The sequence below is a fragment of the Vipera ursinii genome, assembly GCF_947247035.1.
Source record: "Vipera ursinii genome assembly, chromosome: Z".
NCBI classification, from domain to species: Eukaryota; Metazoa; Chordata; class Lepidosauria; order Squamata; family Viperidae; genus Vipera; species Vipera ursinii.
In genome coordinates this window covers 124,044,615-124,071,703 of record NC_139517.1, presented here as the reverse complement: position 1 = coordinate 124,071,703, position 27,089 = coordinate 124,044,615, and the positions used below count along the sequence as shown (strand labels likewise).

At 40.8% G+C, this 27,089-nt stretch overlaps 2 protein-coding genes across 4 annotated transcripts in view; one reads left to right on the top strand and one right to left on the bottom strand.

The window, feature by feature from the left end:
* Positions 1-13,873, bottom strand: part of TTC21A (tetratricopeptide repeat domain 21A) — a gene marked incomplete at its 5' end in the record, with an annotated part of 45,066 nt that extends 31,193 nt beyond the window's left edge. The window contains 9 exons of the mRNA XM_083379058.1: positions 744-939; positions 1,201-1,299; positions 2,129-2,213; positions 4,469-4,626; positions 6,641-6,763; positions 8,742-8,908; positions 11,114-11,227; positions 12,210-12,339; positions 13,847-13,873. Of these exons, the coding sequence (XP_083235184.1) occupies positions 744-939; positions 1,201-1,299; positions 2,129-2,213; positions 4,469-4,626; positions 6,641-6,763; positions 8,742-8,908; positions 11,114-11,227; positions 12,210-12,339; positions 13,847-13,873 (1,099 nt within the window). The remainder of the gene's footprint in view (positions 1-743; positions 940-1,200; positions 1,300-2,128; positions 2,214-4,468; positions 4,627-6,640; positions 6,764-8,741; positions 8,909-11,113; positions 11,228-12,209; positions 12,340-13,846) is intronic.
* A 362-nt stretch (positions 13,874-14,235) lies between these two features.
* The window catches only part of GORASP1 (golgi reassembly stacking protein 1), a 27,854-nt gene continuing 15,000 nt past the window's right edge, over positions 14,236-27,089 (top strand). For 2 of the 3 annotated variants that reach the window (XM_083377008.1, XM_083377007.1), the window contains exons 1-3: positions 14,236-14,450; positions 17,556-17,636; positions 23,426-23,629. In XM_083377008.1, the coding sequence (XP_083233134.1) occupies positions 14,388-14,450; positions 17,556-17,636; positions 23,426-23,629 (348 nt within the window). In that variant the 5' untranslated portion in view covers positions 14,236-14,387. Of the gene's footprint in view, positions 14,451-17,555; positions 17,637-23,425; positions 23,630-25,074; positions 25,410-27,089 lie in introns of those variants that run through there. The other variant, XM_083377009.1, reaches the window with a different exon arrangement.

The following is a 27,089-nucleotide window of genomic DNA, read 5'->3' as shown; positions in this document are numbered from 1 at the left end:
GAGACTTGACAGTTGCTCTTTTATCTGTTGATTTTGGCTTCCTCTCTCCTCTCCTCTCCTCTCCTCCCCTCCCCTCCCCTCCCCTCCCCTCTTCTCCTCAACCAAAGGATGCCAAGCAGCTTCATTTCTCTCTGGAAGTCTTCTAATTTTGTTCTTTGAATGCTTCTGTCTTCCACTATCCAGCCATACCCACGTGACTTTTTCTGTGATGAACACCATTTTCACACTCTTTAATATGTCTCAAGAGGGACGTGGTGGCTCAGTGGGTTAGGACGCTGAGCTTGTCGATCAGAAGGTCGGCAGTTTGGTGGGTCGAATCCCGAGTGCCACGTAGCAGAGTGAGCGCCTGTTACTCGTCCCAGCTTCTGCCAACCTAGCAGTTCGAAATCACGTAAAAATGCAAGTAGAAAAATAGGGACCGCTCCGGTGGGAAGGGAACAGCGTTCCGTGCGCCTTTGGCGTCTAGTCATGCCGGCCACATGACCACAGAGACGTCCTCGGACAAGCGCTGGCTCTTCGGCTTTGAAACGGAGATGAGCACCGGCCCCTAGAGTCGGAAACGACTAGCACGCATGTGCGGGGGGAACCTTTACCTTTAATATGTCTCATCTTTCACTGCTCCAAAAACATACCTAAATGCTCAGTACTACTTCTTAGAATGTGCCCCAAGTAGAGGCATTATATATGGTTCAAACGTGAAGGGCAAATAGACATATATCTAAACCTACATAGTAGTAACCTACCTGTCAATGAATCTACGGTGTTTTCATCCAAATCTACGGCTTTTCTGTACCATGTAGAAGCTTCCTTCCACTTTCCTTGAAAGATTAGCTGATATCCTAATTCATTTGCAAAACGTGCATCGGTAGATATGAGCTTACTACATGCGGTTTTAATGAAGTCAGACACTTCCTGAAGGATATCTTGATTCTTTCCAGACTAAATATAAGACAGTTCCAAGAAAGTTAATAAACACACACACACACACACACACACACACACACACACATTCAGAACGTATAAATTAAACACAGAGTATGAGCTGTTTTTTTTAAGAACATATCTAATGAACAAAGTAGCTGTAACTCAGATCTTTGTTTGCATCACTAATATTCTGATTAGAAACAAGGGGAGAAACAGAAAAAAATTAAATTTATGAAGACAGGCAAAACTAAATATTAAGATTTAATAGGGCTTTACCAGTCTAGTGATCACCAGCAATTTTTGGAAGTGAAATTCTGGTCTTTGAGGCTCTTTCATGTCCAAAGCAACAATAAATTCTCTAAGCAGACGTAACGCCTATATCCAAAACATAAGTATTATTTTATAATCAGACACAAATGATTTCTTACATTTGTTACACTGAATCATATAAGAAAACTCTCGTGACCAAAATCACTAACCACCTACATTATTATAACCATCTCTTTAATTATATTTATATCTTTTCTAGAAATTCAAGATAACATGCCCTCCTACTGTTTAATCCCATCAATAGATCTCAGAGTCAAGATTCACCATGAGTGATAATGATTAGTTTCAAATCATTTTGTGAGTTTCCGTGGCTGTGTAGACTTGAGCATCAGATCTTCTAGTCCAACTTCCTAACACTAAGTCCTAAATACTATACTCAGAGACTCACATGTTCCCTTCTACGGGTCAGAAACTTATTTTTATTAATGAAGTTCAGATACCAAAGGATACATTCTGAGGGGTATATGATATTTTGCCATGGCCAACTTGTCATGGAACAATTGCTGTGGGATAAGAGTTACATTAATTTTTTTTTAAAAAAGCAGTGGAATAGAATTATATTTTATTTTAAATAATTAAATTGAATGGTTAAAATTGTTCTATAGTGAGTTGTCCCACAGCAAATTGGCTATGGCAAGGTGTCCCACTCTGAAATTCTGAGTTATATTGCAAACTCTTTATGACATGTTTCTATCTAGACAGTGAGGTATATTTCCCAGTTGTTAACTGTGCAAAACAAAATAATGCAAAACAGGTATATTCCCAAGTTGTTAACAGTCCAAAACAGTGCAAAACATTTACTGTGAATAAAGATTATAATACCAGTTGAACTAAAGGTACTAATCTAAGGCCTCATTACTAAAATAATACTCACCATGCTTTTATTACCAGTGACAGCAAGATGATATACCACCATATATTGGAGTCCATCTATATCATTTGGCTCTTTGCTTAAGATGCTAAAACAAAAATGGTTTCCAGGGAATGAGAAAGCAATACCAGACAGATTATTAATATTAAAAGAGAAATTAATTCTAGTCAAAAGTGACAGGTCGATACATGGTCATATTTTAATGAAGGATGACTAAGAAAATAAATTAAAAAGGGATTACATCATTTTAAAAATATATGGACGATGGGGCGAATTCTATAGTTTTGAGGAACTAAGGAAATTTCTATTTTTGAAAAACAAAGAAAAAGCATCTACTGATCTATATAACATGGCCAATTTTCTTGGTTACTCTAGAAACAAGTTCATGTTTGAGATATCATCTCAGTTCTTCTTGGATGATAGTTTGTTCCTTTCTCATAAACTCAAGTATTACATTTGCAACAATGTTTATTTATAATAAATGTACATCCTACTTTTTTGTTGTTACAGTAATATTGTAACTCATGTTGTAAACAGTGTTAAACAGGACAAATTTCCATCCAAGAAAAGATATACTATCCAGTATATCTATATCTGATTAAAAGTTATGCTGGAATGGGCTATAATTTATTATTTTTTGCAGAGCTAAATACAGCTGATACAGCTTCAGATAACTGAGCAATATGGTTCTTCAGATTATCAAGATGCCGAAACATAAAACCAGTCAGCAACCTTTAAAGTTAAAAATAATAACTTATAGAATAGTTAACAAGTGCTAGGCTTGGCCCCTATGTGCTCCAAAGCGCAGAAAAGTAAGCTCCACTGGTTTAATTAAAAATTAGATGAGAACCTGACAGTGCTCTAACATGAAAATCGTTCAAAAGCCAAACAACAGAATTTTATCAGTCTATTGAGAATAGAATAGAATAGAATAGAATAGAATAGAATAGAATAGAATAGAATAGAATAGAATAGAATAGAAGAATAGAAAATGGAATGGAATGGAATAGAATAGAATAGAATAGAATAGAATAGAATAGAATAGAATAGAATAGAATAGAATAGAATAGAATAGAAAATGGAATGGAATGGAATGGAATAGAATAGAATAGAATAGAATAGAATAGAATAGAATAGAATAGAATAGAATAGAATAGAATAGAATAGAATAGAATAGAATAGAATAGAATAGAATAGAATAGAAAATGGAATGGAATGGAACAGAACAGAACAGAACAGAACAGAATAGAAAATGGAATGGAATGGAATGGAATGGAATGGAATAGAATAGAATAGAATAGAATAGAATAGAATAGAATAGAATAGAATAGAATAGAATAGAAAATGGAATGGAATGGAACAGAACAGAACAGAATAGAAAATGGAATGGAATAGAATAGAATAGAATAGAATAGAATAGAATAGAATAGAATAGAATAGAATAGAATAGAATAGAATAGAATAGAATAGAATAGAATAGAATAGAAGATGGAAGGGACCTTGGAGTCCAGCCTCCGATCAAGCAGGAGAACTTATAACATCTCAGATAGGTGAATGTCGTGTCTCCTTTTAAAAATCTCCAGTGATGGAGCACCCATCATTTCTGGAGGCAAGCTGTTCCACTGGTTAATTGTCCTCACTGTTAGGAAGTTTCTCCTTAATTCCAGGTTGCTTCTCTCTTTAATCAGTTTTCAAACATTGTTTCTTGTCCTGCTCTCTGGTGCTTTGGAGAACAATGTCACCCCCTCTTCTTTGTGGCAGCCCCTCAGATACTGGAATACTGCTATCATGTCTCCCCTATTGGACTAAGGCAGCTTCTGTCTCAGGAATTTCTAAGTATGATAAACGTAAATGATAGCAAAGTGGAATGTCTGCCTTTAGAGGCAATATTTCACTGGGAACAATTTGAAACACTTGGATATCTGCTATGAGAACTAAGATTTCATCCTAGTTATTTTAGTTAGAAAATCTATGAGATAACTAAGATCGCATAAATGAGCTCTTGATTTATACAGCAGAGTTCATGTTAAGCTCTATTTATTTCTGGCAGATATCAGCGCAATGAACTGAAAAGTCTAGAATACTTTCCCTAATGTGATATCTTTAGGATATATTGGACTACAATTCTCAATCATTCAAATTACCTCTGGACGGGACCAGGTTGGAGAAAATTGATTTACAAGGATCAGGAAAACAGGATAAGCTGAATCCAAGAACCAATGGGTTACATATTCTTTATAAGCGCAGAGTAGGTAGAGGGAAGCAACTTCATAAAGCAGCCCAAACATTTTAAAATTGAAGGAATTTCCCTCAATCTTTTATTTTATTTTTTTAAGCTCCTACCGTTTACTTTCTTCAACACTTTGCTCCCAGTCTTGCATCGCTAAATGTAGTTTCATCTTGGTTATAAGGGCCGGCACGAAGAAAGGAAAAGTGACCACTAACTGGCTAATTATTTCCAGAGCCCCTGAATAATTCTGATGCACCATGAAATACTTGGCCTACAGAGGCAGAGAAATCAGGTGGGATAAGAGGAAGGAAAAAATGCATTATTTTTAAAAGACATTTGAGTAATTTTGTGTTGTTGTCCTAACCATTTAAATTTGATAATTAAATTGTCTAAATTCAATATAGATTTGGCGTTTGACTGGGAGTGCCCGGTTGGTTCTAAGATGGGCAGCTATATAAATGTTTTAAATAAATAGTAGTAGCAATAGCACTTAAGGCTTATATAAGGCTTCACAGTGCTTTACAGCTCTCTCCAAGTGTTTTACAGAGTCAGCCTGTTGCCCCACAACAATCTGGGTCCTCATTTTACTGATCTCAGAGGGGTGGAAGGCTGAGTCAACCTTGAGCCCTGTCAAGATCAAACTCCTGGCAGTGAGCAGAGTCAGCCTGAAATTCTGCCTTTTAACCCCTATGCCACCACAGCTCAATTAAATAAATAAATTCATATTTATATATTTATAAAATAATTTGTGTGATTCCAGAATGATTATTTCAAACAATTCTATTTCTTGAAAACAAACAAAATATGAATTCTGTATATATTAAGATGTTAGTTGGGATCTCCTAACTTAGCAATACCATTTAGCAGGCCTGAACAATATGTGCCCAGCCAAGCCGCACTGTATGACTCAACAATGGTTTTTAGGAAGTAGTAAATTTAGAATTGCTACCTTACTGCCACCGCTGCCAACATTTCCACCACTCTGCTGGTGCCTCAACAACTTACATCCTGTGATGTTACCACCATCTGCCTATCCCAGGTCCTTGGGAAGGACTCGATAGATAAAAATGCCAAATACAGTCTAAACATCTGACTGATTATGTGATCAACCATATAAAATGAAGAATGGAAAAGAGATACGATAAGACAAAGTATCACATAGGCAGCACGTTAAAAAATGAAGAGGCAAACTAAAAAGACCTGGCAATGCCTAAGGGCAGGAAAATTGAAGAAAGAGACCGGTGGACTAATTTTGGTTGCACAAGAACACGAGCCTTAAGAACAAATGGATAAAAAGCCAGAACTGAGAAGAGAGTAACAGACAGTGCCCCCACCACCAACCCACTGAGCTGCTTCAGAAGGATGCAGTTGTCAATGGTATTAGAATCTGCTGAGACAGACAGGTCAAACACAAGGCCTGGGGCCCAGATCCGGCCCGTGAAGTGGTTTCATGCGGCCCGCAAAGCCATCCTGGAAACAGTGAGGGAACGGCCCCCACTGCCTTGGCCCTGGCCCAGAGACCCTCCTTCCGCCAGAGACCCTCAGATCTGTCCCACTCCTGCCCAGGGCCCCATAGGCACCCTTGATGCGAATGATGTAGAGCTGGCCACGCCCACCCAGCAGGCCATACGCACTCTAGCCACGCCCACCCAGTAGGCCACGCCCACCCAGACCATATCCACCTGGCCCCCTGAGGGCAACCGCAATGCTGATGTGGCCCTCAATGAAATTGAGTTTGACACCCCTGTGCTGAGAGATCAAGCATAAGGTTGGATGTGCCACCAACAACTCAGCTCCGCCATAGGTCTTTGACAAGGATGACCAAGGCTGTCTCGGTCCCAAATCTGGGCTAAAACCTGCCTGAAACGGGTCTAGATAACCTTTTCCCTCCAGGATTCTCATCACTGCAGGCTGACCACTTTCTCAAAAACCTTTCCTAGAAAGTGAATGTGGGAGACTGGTAGTTGTTGAAAACTGTTGGGTTTGATAGTTATTTGAGAAGGGAAAGTACCAATGTCATTTTCAAGGCAGGAGGAACCTCTCCTTCTTCAGAGAGGTCAGCACTATGGCCCTAGGGCATAACCATGAATTCACCTTCCTGAATCACCTGATTCAGGAGGGGCCTGGATCCAGTAATATTGACTTAGCTTTTCTGCTTTTTTAAGCCCAGCCAAGAATAAGCAGCCTATATTAGACTTCTCAGCTGACAGCAGGCACAAGTCTAAATCTTCTCTTTATACATCCCTAAACAATTTGAAGACACAAAACCAAAAGTAATAACCTACCTTTCCCATCATCCCAAATATATCTGTATTGTCTTGAATTCCTTCCTCCAGGTATTTAATAGATTTCTTAACAGAATGCTGTTTATCAGATGTAACATAAATCCATCCTTTCAAAACCTGCCCCTGAAACAATTTTAAAAAGGGATGAACTTTTAAGATATTTAAGGAAATGGTGCAACAGAACACAAGAACAGCAAAGGATGTTTTATACATTCAGCCAACCTAGCAGTTCGAAAGCATGTAAAAATGCAAGTAGGGACCACTACGGTGGGAAGGTAACAGCGCTCCGTGCGCCTTTGGCGTCTAGTCATGCCAGCCACATGACCACGGAGACGTCCTCGGACAAGCGCTGGCTCTTCGGCTTTGAAACGGAGATGAGCACCGGCCCCTAGAGTCGGAAACGACTAGCACGCATGTGCGGGGGGAACCTTTACCTTTACTTATAAAAGTGCAGTTGAATAATAAAAATATTATTACAGCACTAAAAGATGAAAATGTCTTATCTTACACAGATAAATGTAAAACGTTTTAATTTCAACCTCCTTAATATATGACTGGTGGGAGTATGTACGTCTCTCAAACGTACATATAAAAGTATTAGGGCTTGCATCATGAGATTCCCACTATCTTTCAGATTTTGACCATCCTGAAGACAGTTATATTTAGTCAAGAAAAAAAATTAGCATTTTTCTGCCACATTCCTAGAAATGTGCTTTCTTTATGATTCCCTACCTACACCAAAACAAGGGGGGGGGGAAATGTATCTCTGTTCATATGACATACTGGGCCTCAAACAAGCGAACTATAATTCTGCTTGTTTCGTGAATCGTTAGTTTTGGTTTAATGAGTTCTACAATCCAATAAACTATACAGTTCAGTTAACCATAGATAAATCTAGCATATTAGCACAGCGCAGAATAGATCTTTGTATCCTTGACATTCCGGTTTCTGTTAAGATCATATTACATGTATTAAAAAGATTTTAACCTGAGAAAATGTGTTCCAGAATTATTTCAAAAAGAAATGGAAAATACCTTTCTGTTCTATTTTCTATTCAGCTAAGCCATACCGAGAGGTTCTGTCCATCTATCACTTGTGTATGACTCTTGATAAATTAGCTTTATGGCCGATTAGCTTTGGCCCAATATTTGTAATGTCCAGTGGGAACAAAGGTTGTAAGAAGTTGCCAGGGCTTCTAGACTAGCTAGCTCAAGGCTTTCATCAAGACCTAAAACCTCAAAGTTTTGTGTCAATATTCCACAGCTCGGAAGTAAAATGCTGGAGAAGAATTCAAAATCTGGATAGGAAGTATATGATGATAACTTTATTGTCACTTTGAATGTACACCAATCGGCATACATCAAAATGAAATTTCGTGGCACACAGCTCTCAAAGGGTCACCACCTCCGATATACACTCCTCGTTCGGGGCCCGCTCAAATTTCACATTGTCCATTTTAGTCTCTAGGGAGTGAACGATGGCAAACAGGACAGATGGAAATGGGGCTCCATGTGGATAGTTAGCTTGTATTCTGACAACCTCGCCTTCTTTCCTTTTTCTGATCCTGACTCTTCCACCCTTTCCTTAAAGAGGCCTTGCTTCTTTTCGCCCCTGGAGCACGCTGCTGCCACCGCCACCAACTCCTCCAAAAGTCTCTCTCTCTTCCTCTGGGCCTGCCGACAGCCTCATCCAGTTCCTTCGCTCCATAAGCTCCAGGTCCTCTCTGCCTCCTCTGGAAACAGCCCTGATTTGCAGTAGAATCCATCACTGGGCCAGCAGTCAGATCTTGCTGCTGGCAGAACAAATTCAAACAGTGCCAACGACTTTTAACGGTCTCACCAACAGTTCCAAAACAACTTTGCCAGCAGCAAAGATCAAAGGTAAAGCTTTTCAATAATAAAGACATCGGACAAGGATGTCCATTCTCTTCCTTATACGTACAGAAGAATAACTGCCCAATCATTGCCTCAGAAAGACTGAGGAAACATATATCGTGTCCTAGGGGGTTTACCTTTTACAAAACATTAAAAATAAATAAAACCCATTTTCACTAGATTTCAGAGTTCAGTTATGGGAAACTGCCTGTTCTAATCCATTGTACCTCTTTTGCTCCATTAGATACTTTCAACATTCTGTCAACGTACTCCTTTGCTTTATCATTCTTATTCATTAGCCACAGAAACAGCCCTGCATAATACAGCGCATTGCTTCCAGCAGTTTTGCGTGCTTCTTTCAACTTGGTTTCTAAATCCAAAACAGCAGATGAATCTGAAAAAAAAAACAAAAACACCCCAGGGTAGATGACAATTATTTTTGTTTCCACTTGTTTTATTTTCATATATTGTAAGTAATTCAAAAGGAAGCTCGTGGGATATTTTCTGCTAAGTAAAAATGGCAGCCAAAGAACTACTGAAAATGAAAAAGAAGACCTTACACTAGTCAACTATCTCAAAATAATAAAGAAAATCTTTACTAACCAACTTTTTTTTTCCCAAAACAAACTTTTCAAAATTAGTGTATGTGATCCTCGCGTATTCATCAAAAGATCGTTTGGAAATAGCAGCAATATAGGATTCCAAATGGAAGGAAAAAAAATTATCCAATCCTGGTTCAAAGAAAGCAACAGAATGAGAAATCTTAGAATCAGTCCTGGAATACTTAGAATTGCTGTAATGTGTCTCCTTTCGTGTAGCACTCTATTGTGGAAACATTATTTTTAAACAATGAAAAAGGTTATATAATTATGTGTTTAGTTTTATATATTTTATGTACTATTCAAGTGAATACTGTTTAACACATTCTTCACATAGCAGCATTCCATGTTGTACAAGCCAAACCCTATTGAAGTTGTTAAAAATTGAGGCAGTTATGATATTACAATTGACATGCTCGAATATTTGTGGATATAGTATATTCCGAGAACAGAGGCCAACACTGTTCGGCATTTCATTACTCTATTGTGGTCTTTCTCTCAAAAACAAATCAGAAAGCAGCATATCTTTGTAATTTATATAACTATAGCACTAAGCTTTAGCTCATTCACTATTTTTATTTCTTGCTTATGGAGAGTCTAAAGCATTCCAGGAAATAGAATCATTCTGAACGCTATTGCTTTGCTTTCCTTCAATTTTTTTTTATTAGAGTTTTACAAAAACAAGATTTTACAATATATCCCCAAATCCCCCCCACCCCAAACCCGCCCACTTCCCCCCCCCCACTTCCCAGAGCTAAATACAGGATTATAGTTATAATAATCATATTCTAAATAAAAATTATGCATAGTTTGCCTACTATAGAAGAATGGGTGTTTAAAGTTTCAAATCTTGCAGAAATGTCTAAGGTTTCTGCTTACTTGAAAGATCATTCACAGGAAAGATATATTTCAGTTTGGAGGAGATGAATAGATTATATTCAGAATAAATATGGGACTAAAAAGTTCCATTTAGCTTATGAGTAGATTTTAGAGGGATATTGTTATTGATCTTAGTGTTGGTACTTTGTATGTATCTATGTTAAAGGGGACTCCAGAAGATGGTAGAGGACAGGAAGGCCTGGAGGAATGTTGTCCATAGAGTCGCGATGGGTCGGACACGACTTCGCAGCTAACAACAACAACATGTTAAAGGGGAGTTAAAGCACATTATGAATTTGGTTAATTGCTTTCCTTCAATTCTTATTTAAAATTTAAAATATTGAAAAAATCTTAAAGGTCAGGTATGACAGGAAGCCTGGCAGGCATCAAAATAAGTACCTGCAGGTATACTGACACACACAGATGCCACTTTTGGACACTGGCCACAGGTGTAGATTAGAATTAAATATTATTGCAGTTATTAACATTGTGTCTCAACAGATAGTTTGCTTGAAGTGAATGACTCCATCTCATTCTGGGTTATTGTTGTCCAGTTGCTCTGATTGTTTATGTCTGGATATTGTTTCATTAGGATTGTCTTTTAGTAACAACTTCGAGTTCCTATAAATTCATTCTTGTATCATTAGTGATAATACCTAGTTTCTTCTCTTGGCTTCCTTTTCATTTGCCTTTGATTTATCAAACCATTGTACTGATTAACACTTTGGAAAAGTCTTCATCAGTACAAATAATTGATTTGCAGATTTTCTTTTGTGTGAAATTCTTGCATTAACTCTTTATATTTTCTTTCACTTTTTTACATAAAGCATTTCCTTCATGTTTGTAATGTTCTTACATAATTCTTTGATTTGACCTTTATCTTCAATTTCTTTGTATTTATTATTTAAAAATAACTGCTTGTCTCATCTTATTCTTCTCTGAAACTCAATATTTATTTGGCGAAGTTTTCCTCAGTCTAGGCTTTCCAACTTTAGCTATTTTCCCTCTGCATAATTCAGGATTATCATAGAGGGATTGTAATGGAAGAGAAGGAAGAAAGACAACTCTTGGAAAAAATGATAGAGCTTTCCTTTAAAACAATTTGTGGGATAATAACTCACCAACATTTTCACATCTTTTGTGAGCATAAATGAGACCTAGAAGGCAGCATAAGGAAACATCAACGTGTCGTTTCTGGACATTTTCAAGAAGTGAGATGCCTTCTTGGATTCGGCCTGCAAAGGTGCAAAGCAATGAATTTAGTTTTTAATATATTTCACTTGGAAACTTACCATAAAGGTAGTTGCTTTGGAGGGGAAAGCTAATTCTATAATAAGTACAATTCATGGATGGAAACTAATCAAGGAGAGAAACAACCTAGGAGAAATTTCCTGACAGTGAGAACAATTAAACTAGTGGAACAGCTTCCCTTCAGAAGTTGTGGGTGCTTCATTACTGGAGGCTTTTAAGAAGAGACTGGACAGTCACTGGTCTGAAATGGTATTGAGCAGGGGGTTGGACTAGAAGATTTCCAAGGTCCCTTCCAACTCTTATTCTGTAAAGTCTATAAACATAATTACTTTGGAGAACAAAGCTAATCCTATAGTCAGTGCAATTCAGGCAAAATCAGGTCTGCAAATAGAGGCTTGATTTTTATGTCTGGGTAGAAATGACCCAAGGGAAATGCAATATTGTTTTCCAATCCTCGGTATTGTATATTTTATTTTTGTGTTTTTCTCATGTTTTATTAATATATAGGTCTGATACATTTATTTTGCTAATTTTGCTTTTCATGGTTTTTGGAAATTGGTGTATTTTTAATGTATTAATTAGTTTATTCTTATTGCTTTGAGACATTTCAATATTTGATTTCATGCTATCTTTTAGACTACTTACCTGCTCAAGACTAATTTTAATTTACTGAGTTGCCCTATCAAGTTCTACCACATGTCTATTTTTTAACCCAAGGAGATTTTGTTCTAGATTTTCAATTTTCAGTTTTAATTCAGAGATCTCTTAATTCTTTATGATGACTAATTTGCATACGTTATGGCAGATTGTGAATGTAAATTAATCATCATTTCTAAACTGTGCAAAGTTTACAACACTTGTTCCACATTATTTTCTGGAATTAATGTTCCAGAAACATTAATTCTAATCCTACAGTGTTTACTCAGTACAACTAACTTATTTTAAATAATAATTTTTACTAATTACCCAGAAACAAGGTTCCAAGACCCTTGAAAAACAGCAGCACTGGATCATGAGCATGTTTTGACAGTTCAATGTTCGTTGCTTGAATAACATGGTTGAAATATTTTTCCTGAGTATAGTATAGAATTCTAGCCTTGAGATGAAAAAAAAGAGGAGTTGAAGTTATTTTGGTTCTGCTCACTACATACATATGAAAGCAGAGATTGGATCCGCTATCTAACAGCATTTAAAAGAAATCATCACTACATCTATCATGTACAATGATACAAACTATTCAATAAAATGATGTTGCCAGACATTTATTTTTGTCATAAAAAGTAACAGAGAATAATTTCAACAAATCAGCTGCAAGTACCATGCTGATCAAATTGTCATTGATTTACTAGCTTCTTTTACTTGCAAATTTGAGCTGGCTATAAAAAAAACTAAGGTAGGGTAAAATATGTTTCGAATGGAGCTTGACTCTTGGTGAGTTCATGGATATCTCATAAACATAGAAAACTAATGGCAGAAAAAGAGTGCCTTTCGAGTTTTTTATTTGTTTTTGTTTTCCTTTTAATTTATTATTACTTTTTATTGGATGACAGACATGTGTTTATTCCAAGCACGTTTAAACTCACTTTAAACTGAAACTTAATCACCACATAGCTCTTAGGACAACCATTTGAAAGTTGGTTTACATTACTTTCTGTTGTGATTTTTTTAAAATCTGGGATTCCTTGGTGGTCTGCCATCTAAATATTAATCCAATCTGACCTTATTAGTTTTTAGAGATCAGCTAAAATCATCTAGGTCAGGGGTGTCAAACTGCTGGCCCGTAGGCCAGACACATCACACAGAAGCTGCACCCACCCCATTGCCGGCAATGGCAAAAACTGTCCCGATACATTGTGCGACGTCACATGAGGTTGCGATCTAGTTCACACTAAATAATTAAAAATCCAATTCTAGGATTTCATAGTTAGAATATTATGTAACACAACAACTAAAAATCATCTTCAAGCTAAGCAATTCCTGGTACAGGTAGTCCTCGGGTTACAACTGAGCCCAAAATCTATGTTGCTAAGCGTGACAGTTAAGTGAGTTTTGCCGTTTTACAATCTTTCCTGCCACAGTTGTTAAGCGACTGCAGTTCTTAAGTTAGTAACACATTTGTTAAGTGAATCTGGCTTCCCCGTTGACTTTGCTTGTCAGGTCACAAATGGTGATTACACGACTCTGGCAAACATCATAAATACCAGCTAGTTGCCAAGCACCCCAATTTTGGGGAAGCTGCAATGAACATGAGGAAGATGAAATGGTCGTAAATCATATTTTTCATTGCCATTGTAACTTCAAAGGGTCACTAAACGAACGGTTGTAATTCGAGGACTATCTGTACAGAGCCCTCAGTGCATACCTTGGATTGAAAACAAACCTAAGTGTTTTGTTTAAGGATATGTTTCTATGCCTCAGCTAATTTAAGATGTGTGGACTTCAACTCCCAGAATTCCCCGGTCTTTCTTTCCACACTACTTGAAGTTGCTGAGGTATATGAAGCCATCCCATGCGGCCACTGTTCCCAGATTAATTCAAGTTGAACATAGCCGTGTTTTTATATTTGACACAGGTGTATTTCAGGAGCGTGTGGAAGCGACTACCATGGACTGGGGGTCCGCGACAGCCATCGCGCCCTCTCTCTAAGGGGAAGCGAAACGCTACCCGCGAAACCGCCTCGACCCTCCTAACCGACGAAGCGCGCGCTGCCAGCCGCTCCCGGCCCCGCCTCAAGATGAACGTCTTCAGCAGCCAATCGTGGGGCAGCTGCTCCTCTTTTTTTTTTTTTACCCCCTCCTCCCGCCACGCCCCTTCTTTCCTGGAGAACGCGGGGATTTCGCCTCCCTCCTCTTCGGCATTCTTTCCCCGCCCCCTCCGTTGCTACAGCCCTCTACCCTTCTCCTTCGTGGACGTTAGGTGACAGACGGGCGCTTCAGCCTATGAGGCGCGCGTGCGTCACCCGGCTTGCTTCGTTGGCTGTTCTTCTCCCGGCGGCCTCCGCTCGCGCATGCGCCCAGGGGTTTGCAGCGTTGGAAGCTGTCGACCTCTGTTGTTGGCGACCGGCGGCGATGAGGAAGGCGAGGAGACCGCTGAGGCCGGCGGGTGCTTCCTCCAGCGCCTGAGTCGGTGTCTCTCCGGGCAGCCATGGGGCTGAGTTCCAGCTCCGAGGTCCCCGACGGGGGCTCCGAGGGTTATCACGTGCACGGGGTAAGCAGCGTTTCCCTGCAGGGACCCACGGAGGGTGAAGACGGCCCTAAATCGAAGCTGGACTCCAGCGCCCATCAGCCTCAGCCGGTGGGTGGGAAGGACGGGCCTTAGTCCAATCGCTCTGGGGTTAGCCCTCGCTGCCCCCCTGAAACTCCTCTCCAGACGCGATGGACCCCAATACCCATTGTTCCCATCCGGCGGATGGGGATGATGGACGTTCTCATCTCTCTTGATGACAAGTGACCAGCTGGGAAGGGATCGTGGGAAGTGCCGCCTGTGACGCTGAGTGTAATAATTTTGTATATGTGTATGTGTGTGCATGTATACGTATGTATGTATGTGTGTATGTATATGTGTGTATATGTATATATGTATGTATATGTATAAGTGTATGTATATATAAGTATGTATATATGTGTATATATATGTGTGTATATATGTGTATACATATATATGTACACACATACACACACATGCATACACATTATTTTCATACATGACTCATACCAACAAGGCTTTCTCCTCTTACTTTTCCCCACAACAACAACAACAACAACAACAACAAGCACCCTGTGAGGTGAGTTGGACTGAGAGAGAGTGACTGGCTCAAAATCACCAACTGGCTTTCATGGCTAAGGCAGGACTCGAACTCAGGGGCTCTTGCTTTCTAGCTTGGTGACTTAACCACTAGAGCAGACGTGTCAAACTTGTGACGTCATGTGATGTATTGGAGCTTTTCCCCCATTGCCAGCAGTGGGGTGGGCGCGGTTTCTTAGTGATGCGTAGGGCCCGCGGGCTGGCAGTTTGACACCCCTGCACTAGAGTCTAGAGTAAACTGCTGGCTGATGCCCTTATTTCAAGTATTTTCATCCTGTTCTGCCCCTGAAAAGGGACCCAGAAGAGCAGCCATCATACAGCATCAATGGGAGCTTCCAGTCCCCTGAGAGACCTGATCCGGGAAGAAAGTTGGAGAAATGAAATAGACCAGAAAACCCTCAATGGGTTTCCATAAGGCTACTTGGATAATTTCCTTGACAGCTCTATGGAAGACTTTGAGAATTGCCTTCATCCAGGGCATTTTCCTGACTCCCCAACCTGACCCCTCTCCCTTGCTGGTTTTCTATTTAAGCCCTAATCATGTTCATAACTACAGAAAAACTGCCCTGTCACCTGATACCTCAATTTGTTGCTCTTCCAATTAGTAACTATTCATTGCTTTTTAGGGAAGATTATTACCAATTTATAGAATATAGTTGATGCCTTCCCTGTTTTTGCTGACCTTAAGGCAGTTTGCAAAAGCCAATAGTAGTAAAAGGAAGCCCACCAAAATTACATTTAAAGAACTTAACTGTAACCCTAAAACAGCTGTTGCCATATGCCTGTTTATCTTCTGTGTGTAGAAATTGATCTTTTTTGTTGTTGTTGTTGTTATGGCCACTTTTAAAGGGGGCATCCCAGCTTGAAGGATGAATTTTACATTGGTGAAAATAGAATGTCACTATACTTGTTAATACCTTGGAAGGATCACATCATATCCAGTTTAGTGTAGTGGTTAAGGTGTTGACCTAGAAATCAGGAGACAGAGTTATAGTCCTGGAAAGCCAGTTGAGTGACTTTGGGCCAGTCCCTCTCTCTCAGGGTGGTTGCTGAGGAGAAAAGAGGAAGAAGGAGTATTATGTATGTTTGTCACCTTGTGTTACTTATAAAGGTGGAATAAAAATAGAATAGAATTCTTTATTGGTCCAGTGTGATTGGACACAGAAGGAATTTTGTCTCCGGTGCATAAGCTGTCAGTATACATACAAACAACAAAGTGGTAAGTCATAGATCCTGAATCCTACAATCATAAATCATAAGATGGAAACATACCAATAGGAGAATGTAGTAGTTAAGATGAGAAGTGAGAAAGATGAGAAAATGACAAGGATAATAGCAATAGGGACAATTATACAGGTAAAATATCTTTAGGCATGGATACTTAGGGTAAATATCCATTCTTGATGGATGTTTGGAGTAATGCTACGTGGGTACTGTCTTCTTGATGCACCGAATGTATCTCAGAAAATATTTCTCATTCTGCAACCTCTATCCTAATAGCCAAATTGGGGATGATTGGAATCCTGTAGTTCGGGTGGGTCAGAATGATTAAGCCTTGTCTTTGCAAAGATCAGTGCTGTGCCTTTTTAATACTGTGTGCAGAAGGCATGAGTCATGACTGCAGAAGTAGTTTATTGTTCTTTTTTTTTTAAAGGAAGGGTATTGGGCGAGGTCTTGGTATGAGATGTTTAACTTGTTTTTTTGGGGGGGGGAGGGTTTGTTGCCCTCACTTGGTGGCTTTCAGGTTGAGAAGTTAAACTTCCTGAAAGAAGGCAAAGTCAAAACCTTTCCGTATTGCTGGGTGTGCACACAGAGACATCAGCAATAAAGCTTGACTTAAAGGAAACATTCAGAAATGCATTCTCTGAACCCATGTGAGACTAAGCTGTATTTCTAAGTGCAAGAAGTTCTGTGGAGAATGTTTAATGGAGATCCTTCTTGCAAAAAATAAAATAAAATCTCAAAAAATTTAATTTTAATTCAAGAATTTTGCTATGAAAAGAGATGATGCCTGGCCTTGCCTCCTTCTAAATTGCCTTGGATCGTGCCTCTGGGTCAAGGAAAAAGCACTAGCACGTAGATGTACATATTACTTCACAGTGCTTTACCGCCCTCTCCAAGCGATTTACAGAGTCAGCAAATTGCCCCCAACAATCTCTCCCATATTTTACCAACCTTGGAAGGATGGAAGACTGTATCAACTTTGAACCTGTTAGAATCGAACTCCTGGCAGTGGGCAGTGAGTTAGCCTGCCATACTGCATTCTAACCACTGTGCCCCCACGGCTCCTCTCTAAAATTGCTGGGTTTGGCAGCTTTAGTCTCTTGGGGCTCCAGATTATAAGAAACTCAGTTATTAATAACAGACTTTTATGGTTAATCTATATACATGTTTATTTCTGAAACACTTTTCGCATTAAGCATCCACCTTTCTTTAGGATAATGAATTCTTATGCTGATGTTCATTTTTATGCAATATGTATATATGTCAACTTTGCCATTTTTGCAGATTCAGGAAAATTCCCCTGCTCAGCAGGCTGGATTGGAGCCATTCTTTGATTTCATACTTACCATAGGACACACGAGACTGGTAAATAGCTAAGAGAAGCCACTGTTTTCTCTCTTTCTCTCTCTCCCTCTCTCCTTGCGCGTGCATGCGAGCACCCAACTGCATCAGTGTTCTTGCAAATATCTGTTGATAGTTCAACTGACTATATTTTTGAAATTATAAATTGCTTTGGTCAACTTTCACTCCCAGAGAATATCTGTTATTGTAGGGGTTTCCAACTTTGCCAATTTTAAGACTTGTGGACTTTAAGTCTCAGAATTCTGGGAGTTGAAGTCCACAAGTCTTAAAGTTGGCAAGGTTGGAGACCCCTGTGCTATTGGGCTTCTGCCTGTTAAATCTTTTAATAGATAGAGATCTTCAACAAACCTCTGCATCTTTGGATTACATGTATGAGATTATTTAGTGTTAACCATTTACGGCTAGGGATAAAAAAACTGTACAAGAAGAAGCAGATTACAGAGAAGGATTATTAATAATACTCTGACCATGACTGTTTGCACACTTATGACCATTGAGCATTCCCTTGGTCACATGATCAAAAAGCGGGTATTTGGCAATTGACTCATATTTATGACTGTTGCAGTATTGTGAGGACACGTGATCATAATTTGTAACCTTCCCAGCCAGCTTCTGACAAGTAAAGTCAAGGGGGAAGGCTGGGTTTGCCTAATGACCATGTGACTCGCTTAATAACCACAGTGATTTGCTTAACTGTGGCCGTAAAGATCATAAAATGGGGCAAAACTCACTTGTTTAGCAAGAGAAATCTGGGGCTCCGTTATGGTCGTAAGTTGAGGATTACACGTAAAGATGATAGATCAGTACCCTTAATCGCTTTAACAATCAGACTTGGGAGTTTTCTGATAACATTTGTAATCAAGCAGAACTTAGCTATGTGCTTGGAAATTTTAGTAGAGAATCCAATAAATAAGAAATAAATGATTTAGGATCATCATATAAGGTTACTGTAGGAAGCAGGAAGTATGAAAAAAGTAAGATTCTACATTTAGGCAAGAAGAATCAAATGCACAGGTATAGTATAGGTACTACCTTGCTCAATAGCAGTAACTGTGAGAGGGATCTCGGAGTCCTAGTGGACAACCACTTAAATGTGAGCCAGCAGTGTGCTGCAGCTGCCAAAAAAGCCAACACAATGCTGGGCTGCATTAACAGAGGGATAAAATCAAGATCATGCGAAGTATTAATACCACTTTACAATGCCTTGGTAAGGCCACACCTGGAATACTGCATCCAGTTTTGGTCACCACAGTGTAAAAAAGATGTTGAGACTCTAGAAAGAGTACAAAGAGTACTCTAGAAGAGTAACAAAGATGATTAGGGGGCTGGAGGATAAAACATATAAGGTTGCTGGAATTGGGTATGTCTAGTTTAATGAAGAGAAGGATGAGGGGGAACATGATAGCAGCCTTCCAGTATCTCAGGGGCTGCCCCAAAGAAGAGGGAGTCAAGCTATTCTCCAAAGCAACGGATGGAAACTAGTCAAGGAGAGAAGCAACCTAGAACTAAGGAGGAATTTCCTGACAGTGGGAACAATTAACCAGTGGAACAACCTGCCCTCAGAAGCGGTGAATGCTCCAACACTGGAAGTTTTTAAGAAGAGATTAAACATTCACCTGTCTGAGATGTTATAAGTTCTACCTGATCAAGATTCTGTTGTTTGGCTTTTATACATTTTTCAAGTTAGAGCACTGTCAGGTTCCCATCTAACTTTTAATTAAACCAGTGGAGCTTTTCTCTGTTTTGGAGCACATAGGGGCCCAAACCTAGCACTTGTTAACTATTCTATAAGTTGTTTTTTTTACTTTAAAGGTTGCTGATTAGTTTTATGTTTCGGCATCTTGATAATCTGAAGAACCATTTTGCCCAGTTCTCTGAAGCTCTATCAGCTCTATTTAGGTCTGCAAAAGTAATCAATAAATTATAGCCCATTCCAGCATAACATTTAATCAGATAGAATTAGAATAGATTAATAGATATACTGGATGATCCTATAGCCACTCTTATTCCCCTTTCTTTACCTGCATGAAAATTTGTCCTGTTTAACACTGTTACAATATTAGATAACCATTTATCTGAAATGGTATAGCGTTTCCTACCTGATCAGGGGGTTGGACTAGATGACCTCCAAGGTCCCTTCTAACTCTGTTCTTCTGTTACTCTATTCTAACCATATTGATGTATGGTTGTGTAAAGCGCACCATGAATGCAAATGGTAAATCTGATATGGAATGAAGGGATATATAAATATTGTAAAGTAGGTCCTTGGGCCAAATTGCAGCCTTGGTAAGTGCAGTCTGCCTCTTACTCTATACCACCAATTCAACTGCATCTCGGGAATTTAGCAAGTGGCTTTCGGGCAGAGGTGGGGAACTATGGCCTCTTTATGGCTTGTGGACTTCAATTCTCAGAATTCCTGAGCCTCAAGTCATAAAATGGGCCATAGTTCCTCATCCCTGCTTTAGGGCAGACATGTCAAGGCCCGGGGCCGGATCTGGCCCGCAAAGTGGTTTCATGTGGCCCGCGAAGCCATCCTGGAAACAGTGAGGGAGCGGCCCCCACTGCCTTGGCCCTGGCCCAGAGACCCTCCTTCTGCCAGAGACCCCCAGATCTGTCCCACTCCTGCCCAGGCCCCCATAAGCACCCTTGATGCCAACGATGTAGAGCTGGCCACGCCCACCCAGTAGGCCATACGCACTCCAGCCACGCCCACCCAGTAGGCCACGCCCACCCTGGCCATACCCACCCGGCCCCCTGAGGGCAACCGCAATGCTGATGCGGCCCTCAATGAAATTGAGTTTGACACCCCTGTGTTAAGACATCAAAACATCTTCTGTGAGATGTTTTATCTCCTTCAGAATAAAGAATGGGATCGAAGTGCACAGTCCAAGCCCTCTGGAGTAAAAGAAATTTTTCTGGAGTTGATAGAGGCAGAATTTTCTCCTGGTGACGGCCCTCAATGAAATTGAGTTTGACACCCCTGCTTTAGGGTATGACATGAAGGATGATCTATCAAACACATTCCTTTTTTAGATCAGATTTCTCGTACTGGAGATGATGAGCTGGACTCTTGTTCTGGACTGACCTGCTGTGTGCAGAAGTTGCTTTACAAGCAACCGTAGGATTTAGTAAGGTCTGAATTCATTGATTCCTCCTCCCTGTTGGTGGGTTTGAGGCCGAAAAGTATTCACGCCATCAGATGCAACTCGTGAAAGCAAAAACTGGACTTGCAGCTTTTTGGTCCCTTCCCCACGAAGGAGCAAGGATTGGATGCAGGCCATGCAGTGCTTGTCTTCATAGCAATGACAGGTAGTCCTCCACTTAAAACTGTTCATTTAGTGACTGTTCAGAGTTATAATGGCACTTAAGAAAAGTGACTTTTGAACATTTTTCACACTTACAGTTGTTGCAGTATCCCCAAAATTCAGATGCTTGGCAACTGACTGTTTGTGACGGTTGCAGTGCCCCAGGGTCATGTGATCACCTTTTGTGATCTTCTGACAATAGGGAATCTGGGTTCACTTAACAATTGTGTGACTAACATAACAACTGCAGTCCCTTAGCACTAATTTTTTTTGGCTCAGTTGTGGTCGTAAGTTGAGGACTACCTTTGATTGAAATTGAAATCCAACTGAATTGGGCGAGAGCTTTTTTTTTGCCTTTAAAATATATTCCTGGAAAGCAAAACCCAGTTTTTTTATTGGCAATTATCTCTGAAGACTTAATCGTTGCATGAGTAAAAGGTCTGGACTAGAAGCTGAGCTGAAATTCTCCCATCGTTAATGTAACTTTTCTTTATATGTTTCATTAATTTTATTTACTGGTGTTTTTTCTCACCAACTCTCGCTGGCTTAGAGAGTTAAAAAAACACGCCATAGAAATTAACTTCTGGGATTAACCCCCAAACAGCCTTCCAATAAAAACAATTTTAAATCAAACTCAATAACAAATTTATTATTGCTATTAATAAAAGTGGTAGCAAACACTCTTCAAGGGCTTTTTGGAGGACAGCTCTAGCTTTAGCAGTTTCCAATGCAGGTAGTCCTCAACTTATGACCACAGTCGAGCCCAAAATTTCCATTGCTAAGCAAGGCAGCTGTTAAAACGAGTCATGTCCCATTTTATAAGCTTTTTTTTTGCCACAGTTGTTAAGCTAATCACAACAGTTGCTAAAGGAGTTATGGGATGGTTAAGCGAATCTGGATTTTCTCATCAACTTTGCTTGTCAGAAGCTCCCTAGAAAGGCTGCAAATAACATTCCCAGGACACTGCATGCCTGTTGCCAAGCCCCCAAGGTAGGACCACTGAAGCACGACTGATGCCGCAAGAGTCATAAGTGTTAAAACTGGCCACGTCACTTTTTTCCAGTGCTGTTGTAACTTTGAACGGTCACTAAACGAGTGGTTGTAAGTTGAGGGCTGCCTGGAACAGTTACTGAAATGCCAACCTGGTAGGTGAGGAGAAACTGTCTTGTGTTGTCTTGGCACCTTCGCTTGAAGCCTCTTGAGTTTTTTGAGTGTCAAACATGTTCGGTGCCATCAAGACGCCCGTTTTGGCACAGCTTTGGAGGCATGATAGGGTGTTGACTTAATGCTGAGTCACCAAATCAACTCTCAGTATTTGACCAGCTGTGACTCTGTTAAGAATTAACAGATTAAAAGCTGCTTGACAAAGGCCTGCAGAGATGAGAAAGAAGGCTGGCTGGCATCTTCCAAGCTGGTCTTACATTTAGCCAACGTGGCAGTCTATCATCTGAGTACAGTGAGCCCTCAACTTACCATAATAATTGAGCCCCCAATTTCTGTGAAGTGAGATATTTGTTAAGTGAGTTTTTTTTTGCACTTTTATGACCTTTCTTGCCACAGTTTTTAAACGAACCACTAGTGGTTAAGTTAGCAGCATGGTTATTAAGTGAATCTGGCTTCCCCCTTGACTTTGCTCATCAGAAGATTGCGAAAAGGGGATCACGTGACCTTGGGACACAGCAACGGTCATAAGTATGAACCAGTTGCCGAGCCTCTGAAGCAAGGCAGTTGTTAAGTGAGTTGTGACCAGTTTAACTACCTTTTTGTCACAGTTGTTAAGGAAATCGCTATAATTGTTAAGAAGATGTCATGCGGTCACTAGGCCAGACACGTCAAACTCGCGACGTCACGTGACGTTGCGCAATGTATCGGGAGAGTTTTGCCATTGCCGGCAACAGGGTGGGTGTGGCTTTCGCATGACGCATCCGGCTGTGCGGGCCGGCAGTTTGACACCCCTGCACTAAGCCAATCTGATTTTCCCCATTGACTTTGCTTGTCAGAAACCAGCTGGAAGTGATCACATGGCTTCACGATAGTGCAAGTGTCATAAATATATTCCAGTGGCCAAGTGCCTGAATTCTGATCACACGACCATGGGGATGCTGTCATGGTTGTTAATGTGAAAAAGCGATCGTGTCATATTTTTTTTCCCCCAGTGGCACTGTAACTTTGAATAGTCACTGAATGTGTGATTAAGTCTACTTACTTCTCTGGAAGTTGATTGAGTGGGACTTACTTTCTATCAATAACAGTAAAATTAAAGTTTAAATTTCTTTCCAGATTTGGAAAGAACTGAGCTGGAAGGGTGTCTGGCCATCTAGAATGAATGAATGAATGAGTGAAAGAAAGAGAGAGAGAGAGAGGGGGGGGGGAAGAAATGTTCTGTGTCCTGGCCAGATGCTTCTGAGCCATTTTTTTTCTCTTATGTGTTTGCTACCATGTCCAGATACAAGGCCTTCATTTTTTCCTCCCCTTCCCTGCATGTAGAATAAAGAAGGCAACACTCTGAAAGATCTACTAAAAGCCAACGTCGAGAAAGCTGTGAAACTGGAAGTTTACAACATAAAAACGATGAAAGTACGGGAAGTGGAGGTCACCCCCAGCAATATGTGGGGAGGGCAGGGCCTGCTAGGGGCCAGTGTGCGATTCTGCAGTTTCCAAGGTGCCAATGAACACGTCTGGCACGTGCTGGTAAGCCGGAAAAGGGAGGTTGCATTGGGCTTTCCGTGATTGCTGGTCCTGATTGGTGATTATCTTGACTCCTGGATGATCAGATTTTAGTTACTAAGAAGCACGGCTGGAAGAAGAGAATAGCTTATCTGTGCATGTTTATTTGCAGGTTATCCGAAGGACGATCTCTTTCCGCTTTCATCCACCTGACCCACCAGAGTGGGATGCAGAGAGTGTTTCAGGTCCCCTCTCCTAAATCTGACAGGATCCAGAGGAAGGGCCTTCTCCGTGGTGGCTCCCCGCAGAGATTAGACTGGATCCCGTTTTAACTCTCGCAAGGTCCTGAAGACGTGGCCTTTGCTAACAGGCCTGGGGAACCCAGAGTGGGATGGAGCTCTTCAAGTGGCTGGTTTGATTGCTTCTTGTCACCATGGAGTGTGCGTGTGTGTAGGGAGGTATAGTTTCTATTCTTTTTACATTGAGTTTCTTTGTTGTTTGTTGGCTGCCCACTGACAGTAGCGGGCGGACACAGACAGACAGGCAGATTTATATGGCTGCCCCACTCACAGTGACTCCAGGTGGTGTACAGCATTAAACATCAACGATAGGAAAATTCCAGAAATCCCTGTGGCCTTTGGCGGCGACAAACACAATCACACAAGCCACTTGAACAGCTCCAAAATAATCTGAGCTCCTCAGACCCGCTGAGAGAACCAACCTTTGGGGCCTTGCAAATTTTTTTTAAAAAAATGACAAGGATTAGGCCAACCTTATTACTTGGGGAATGATGTTACAAAGGGAGGGAGCCAGTTCAGAGAAGGCCCCTCTTCTACATCCCGTCAGTTATCTGGGTGGGACCCATAATCTCTCCTGCCTTCCCGCTCTGAAGGACCAAGGAGAGGCAGTCCTTCAACAGGTACACCTGATTAGACAGGTTAGGAGGGCTTCCTAAGTTCCTATGAAACCAGTTTATTTAACTCCTTGTTTAATTTATCAGTGACTCTGGGCAGCTAACTACAATAGGAAGAAAGTCAGCTAAAGAACAACATAGATACGAGACAATTGACAGTGAATATTTGCAGACGGCACCAAGCTGGCAGGAATAGCCAATACACCAGAAGATAGGCTTAAGATGCAGGAGGATCTGGACAGACTCGAACACTGGGCGCTATCTAACAAAATGAGATTCAGTGGTGAAAAAAGTAAGGTTCTACCTTTAGGCAGGAAAAAACAAATGCACAGATATAGTATAGGTGGTAACTTGCTCAATACTAGCAACTGTGAGAGGGATCTCGGAGTCCTAGTGGACAATCACTTCAATATGAGCCAGCAGTGTGCTGCAGCTGCCAAAAAAGCCAACACAGTGCTAGGCTGCATTAACAGAGGGATAGAATCAAGATCAAGTGAAGTATTAATACCACTTTACAATGCTTTGGTAAGGCCACACCTGGAATACTGCATCCAGTTTTGGTCACCACGATGTAAAAAAGATGTTGAGACTAGAAAGAGTACAGAGAAGAGCAACAAAGATGATTAGAGGACTGAAGGCTAAAACATATAAGGTTGCTGGAATTGGGTACGTCTAATGAAGAGAAGGACGAGGGGGGACATGATAGCAGTCTTCCAATATCTCAGGGGCTGCCACAAAGAAGAGGGAGTCAAGCTATTCTCCAAAGTGCCTGAAGGCAGGACAAGAAGCAACGGATGGAAACTAATCAAGGAGAGAAGCAACCTGGAACTAAGGAGCAGCTTCCTGACAGTGAGAACAATTAACCAGTGGAACAACCTGCCTCCAGAAGTTGTGAGTGCTCCAACACTGGAGACTTTTAAGAAGAGATTGGACAACCATTTGTTTGAAATGGTATACAGTTTCCTGCCTGAGCAGGGGGTTGGACTAGATGACCTCCAAGGTCCCTTCCAACTTTATTATTATTATTATTATTAAGATAATCGAATCAAAAGTCTGAGGTTTCATCAGCCACTCAGACCTCCATGCCCGGTGACTTAGCCAACTCTTCAAGGATGCCCAAAGGTCAACAGGGTTGGGGCTAATATCTGGGGTGGGGTGGGAGACGAGGTTCTAGAAGGTTCTCTTGGTGGGTCCTTTAATGAGTGGGGTCTGTAGCTTGCCTCTAGTGCCAGATCTGAGGGGAGAGGTGGTCCTGCTAATAACCTGGCCCCCTGCCGCGGAGAGCTACTTACAGGCAGCTACCACCATTTTGAATGCAACCCAGAAAGGATAAGGCAACTGGTGCAGTTCACACAGCACCGGTATAAATGAGCACAGCTACCCCCCATTCTCCATTTTGTCTCAACGGCAACTTCTGGATCAGTGTTGCCCAACCTTAGTCGCTAAGCTGTGTGGACTTCAGCTCCTTGAATTCCTAGAATCTGATCTGGAAGGCTAAGCAAGGTCAGTGCAGAAAATCAGTGGTTTAAGCTGCAGAAGAAGGAAAAAAAAACACCATATTGCTTCCAGGGGGAAAAAAACACGGGACTTTCCATGAAGTTAACGATGAAACAAGCTTAACCCAGAGACGACTTTAGATGTTTACAGGTAGTCCTCGACTTATGACCCACTCGTTTTAACAACCGTTTGAAGGTACGTCAGTGCTTACGACCAGTTCTCACATGACCTTGCACCGTCTTCGCATTCACGTGCGTGATCAAAATTCGAGTACTCGGCAACTAGCATTGATATGCTACAATTGCAGTGTTCCAGGGTCACCTGATCTCCATTTGCAAGCTTGCCAGGGGGGCTTTTCCAACGAGTGAAGGCAGTGGGGGGAGTCAGATTCACTTAATGCCCATGGTAAGAAAAGTTGTAAGGATAGATGTGATTCAGCTGCATCACTTGGCAACAAATTCTGAACCCCACTGCGGTCATAAGTTGAAGACTACCTTAGAAATATGATTTTTTTTAAATTTCTCCTTTTGTTTCCTTTGCTCTTTTGATTTAAACCTCTGCCTTTTTTAGGAATACTCTGCACACTAATTTGCTTGCTTTGCAAATTCAGTGTATTAGAACAGGGTCCCCAACCCTTGGACCGTAGACCAGCACCGGGCCATAGCATGCCAGCAACCGGTCCGCACAAGGAAGGAAAGCCCCATCCGCGGGATGCAGGCAGCATGAAACCACGCCCTCTTTGGTCCATGGAAAAATCTTTCTCCACAGAACCGGTCCCTGGTGCCCAAAAGGTTGGGGGCCACTATAGGAGAAGATATTTTGTTTAGGTGGAACAGCAGTGCTTGGTCAAAGCACGTGTCCTACCCTTTTGTGCCCTCCGTTCTGCCACCTCTATCTTGGATAGAATTAGAAATTATTTATTAATAAGGTTTTTTTTTAAAAAAAAAAAACTTGAAGCAATTCTTGCAATTATTTCCGTGTATAAATCTGCATTAGAAAAATCAGTTTGCAGGAGGAAAAAAAAACCTGTTGCTTATTACAGAACGCAATCATATTTAATTAGAATTCACATCT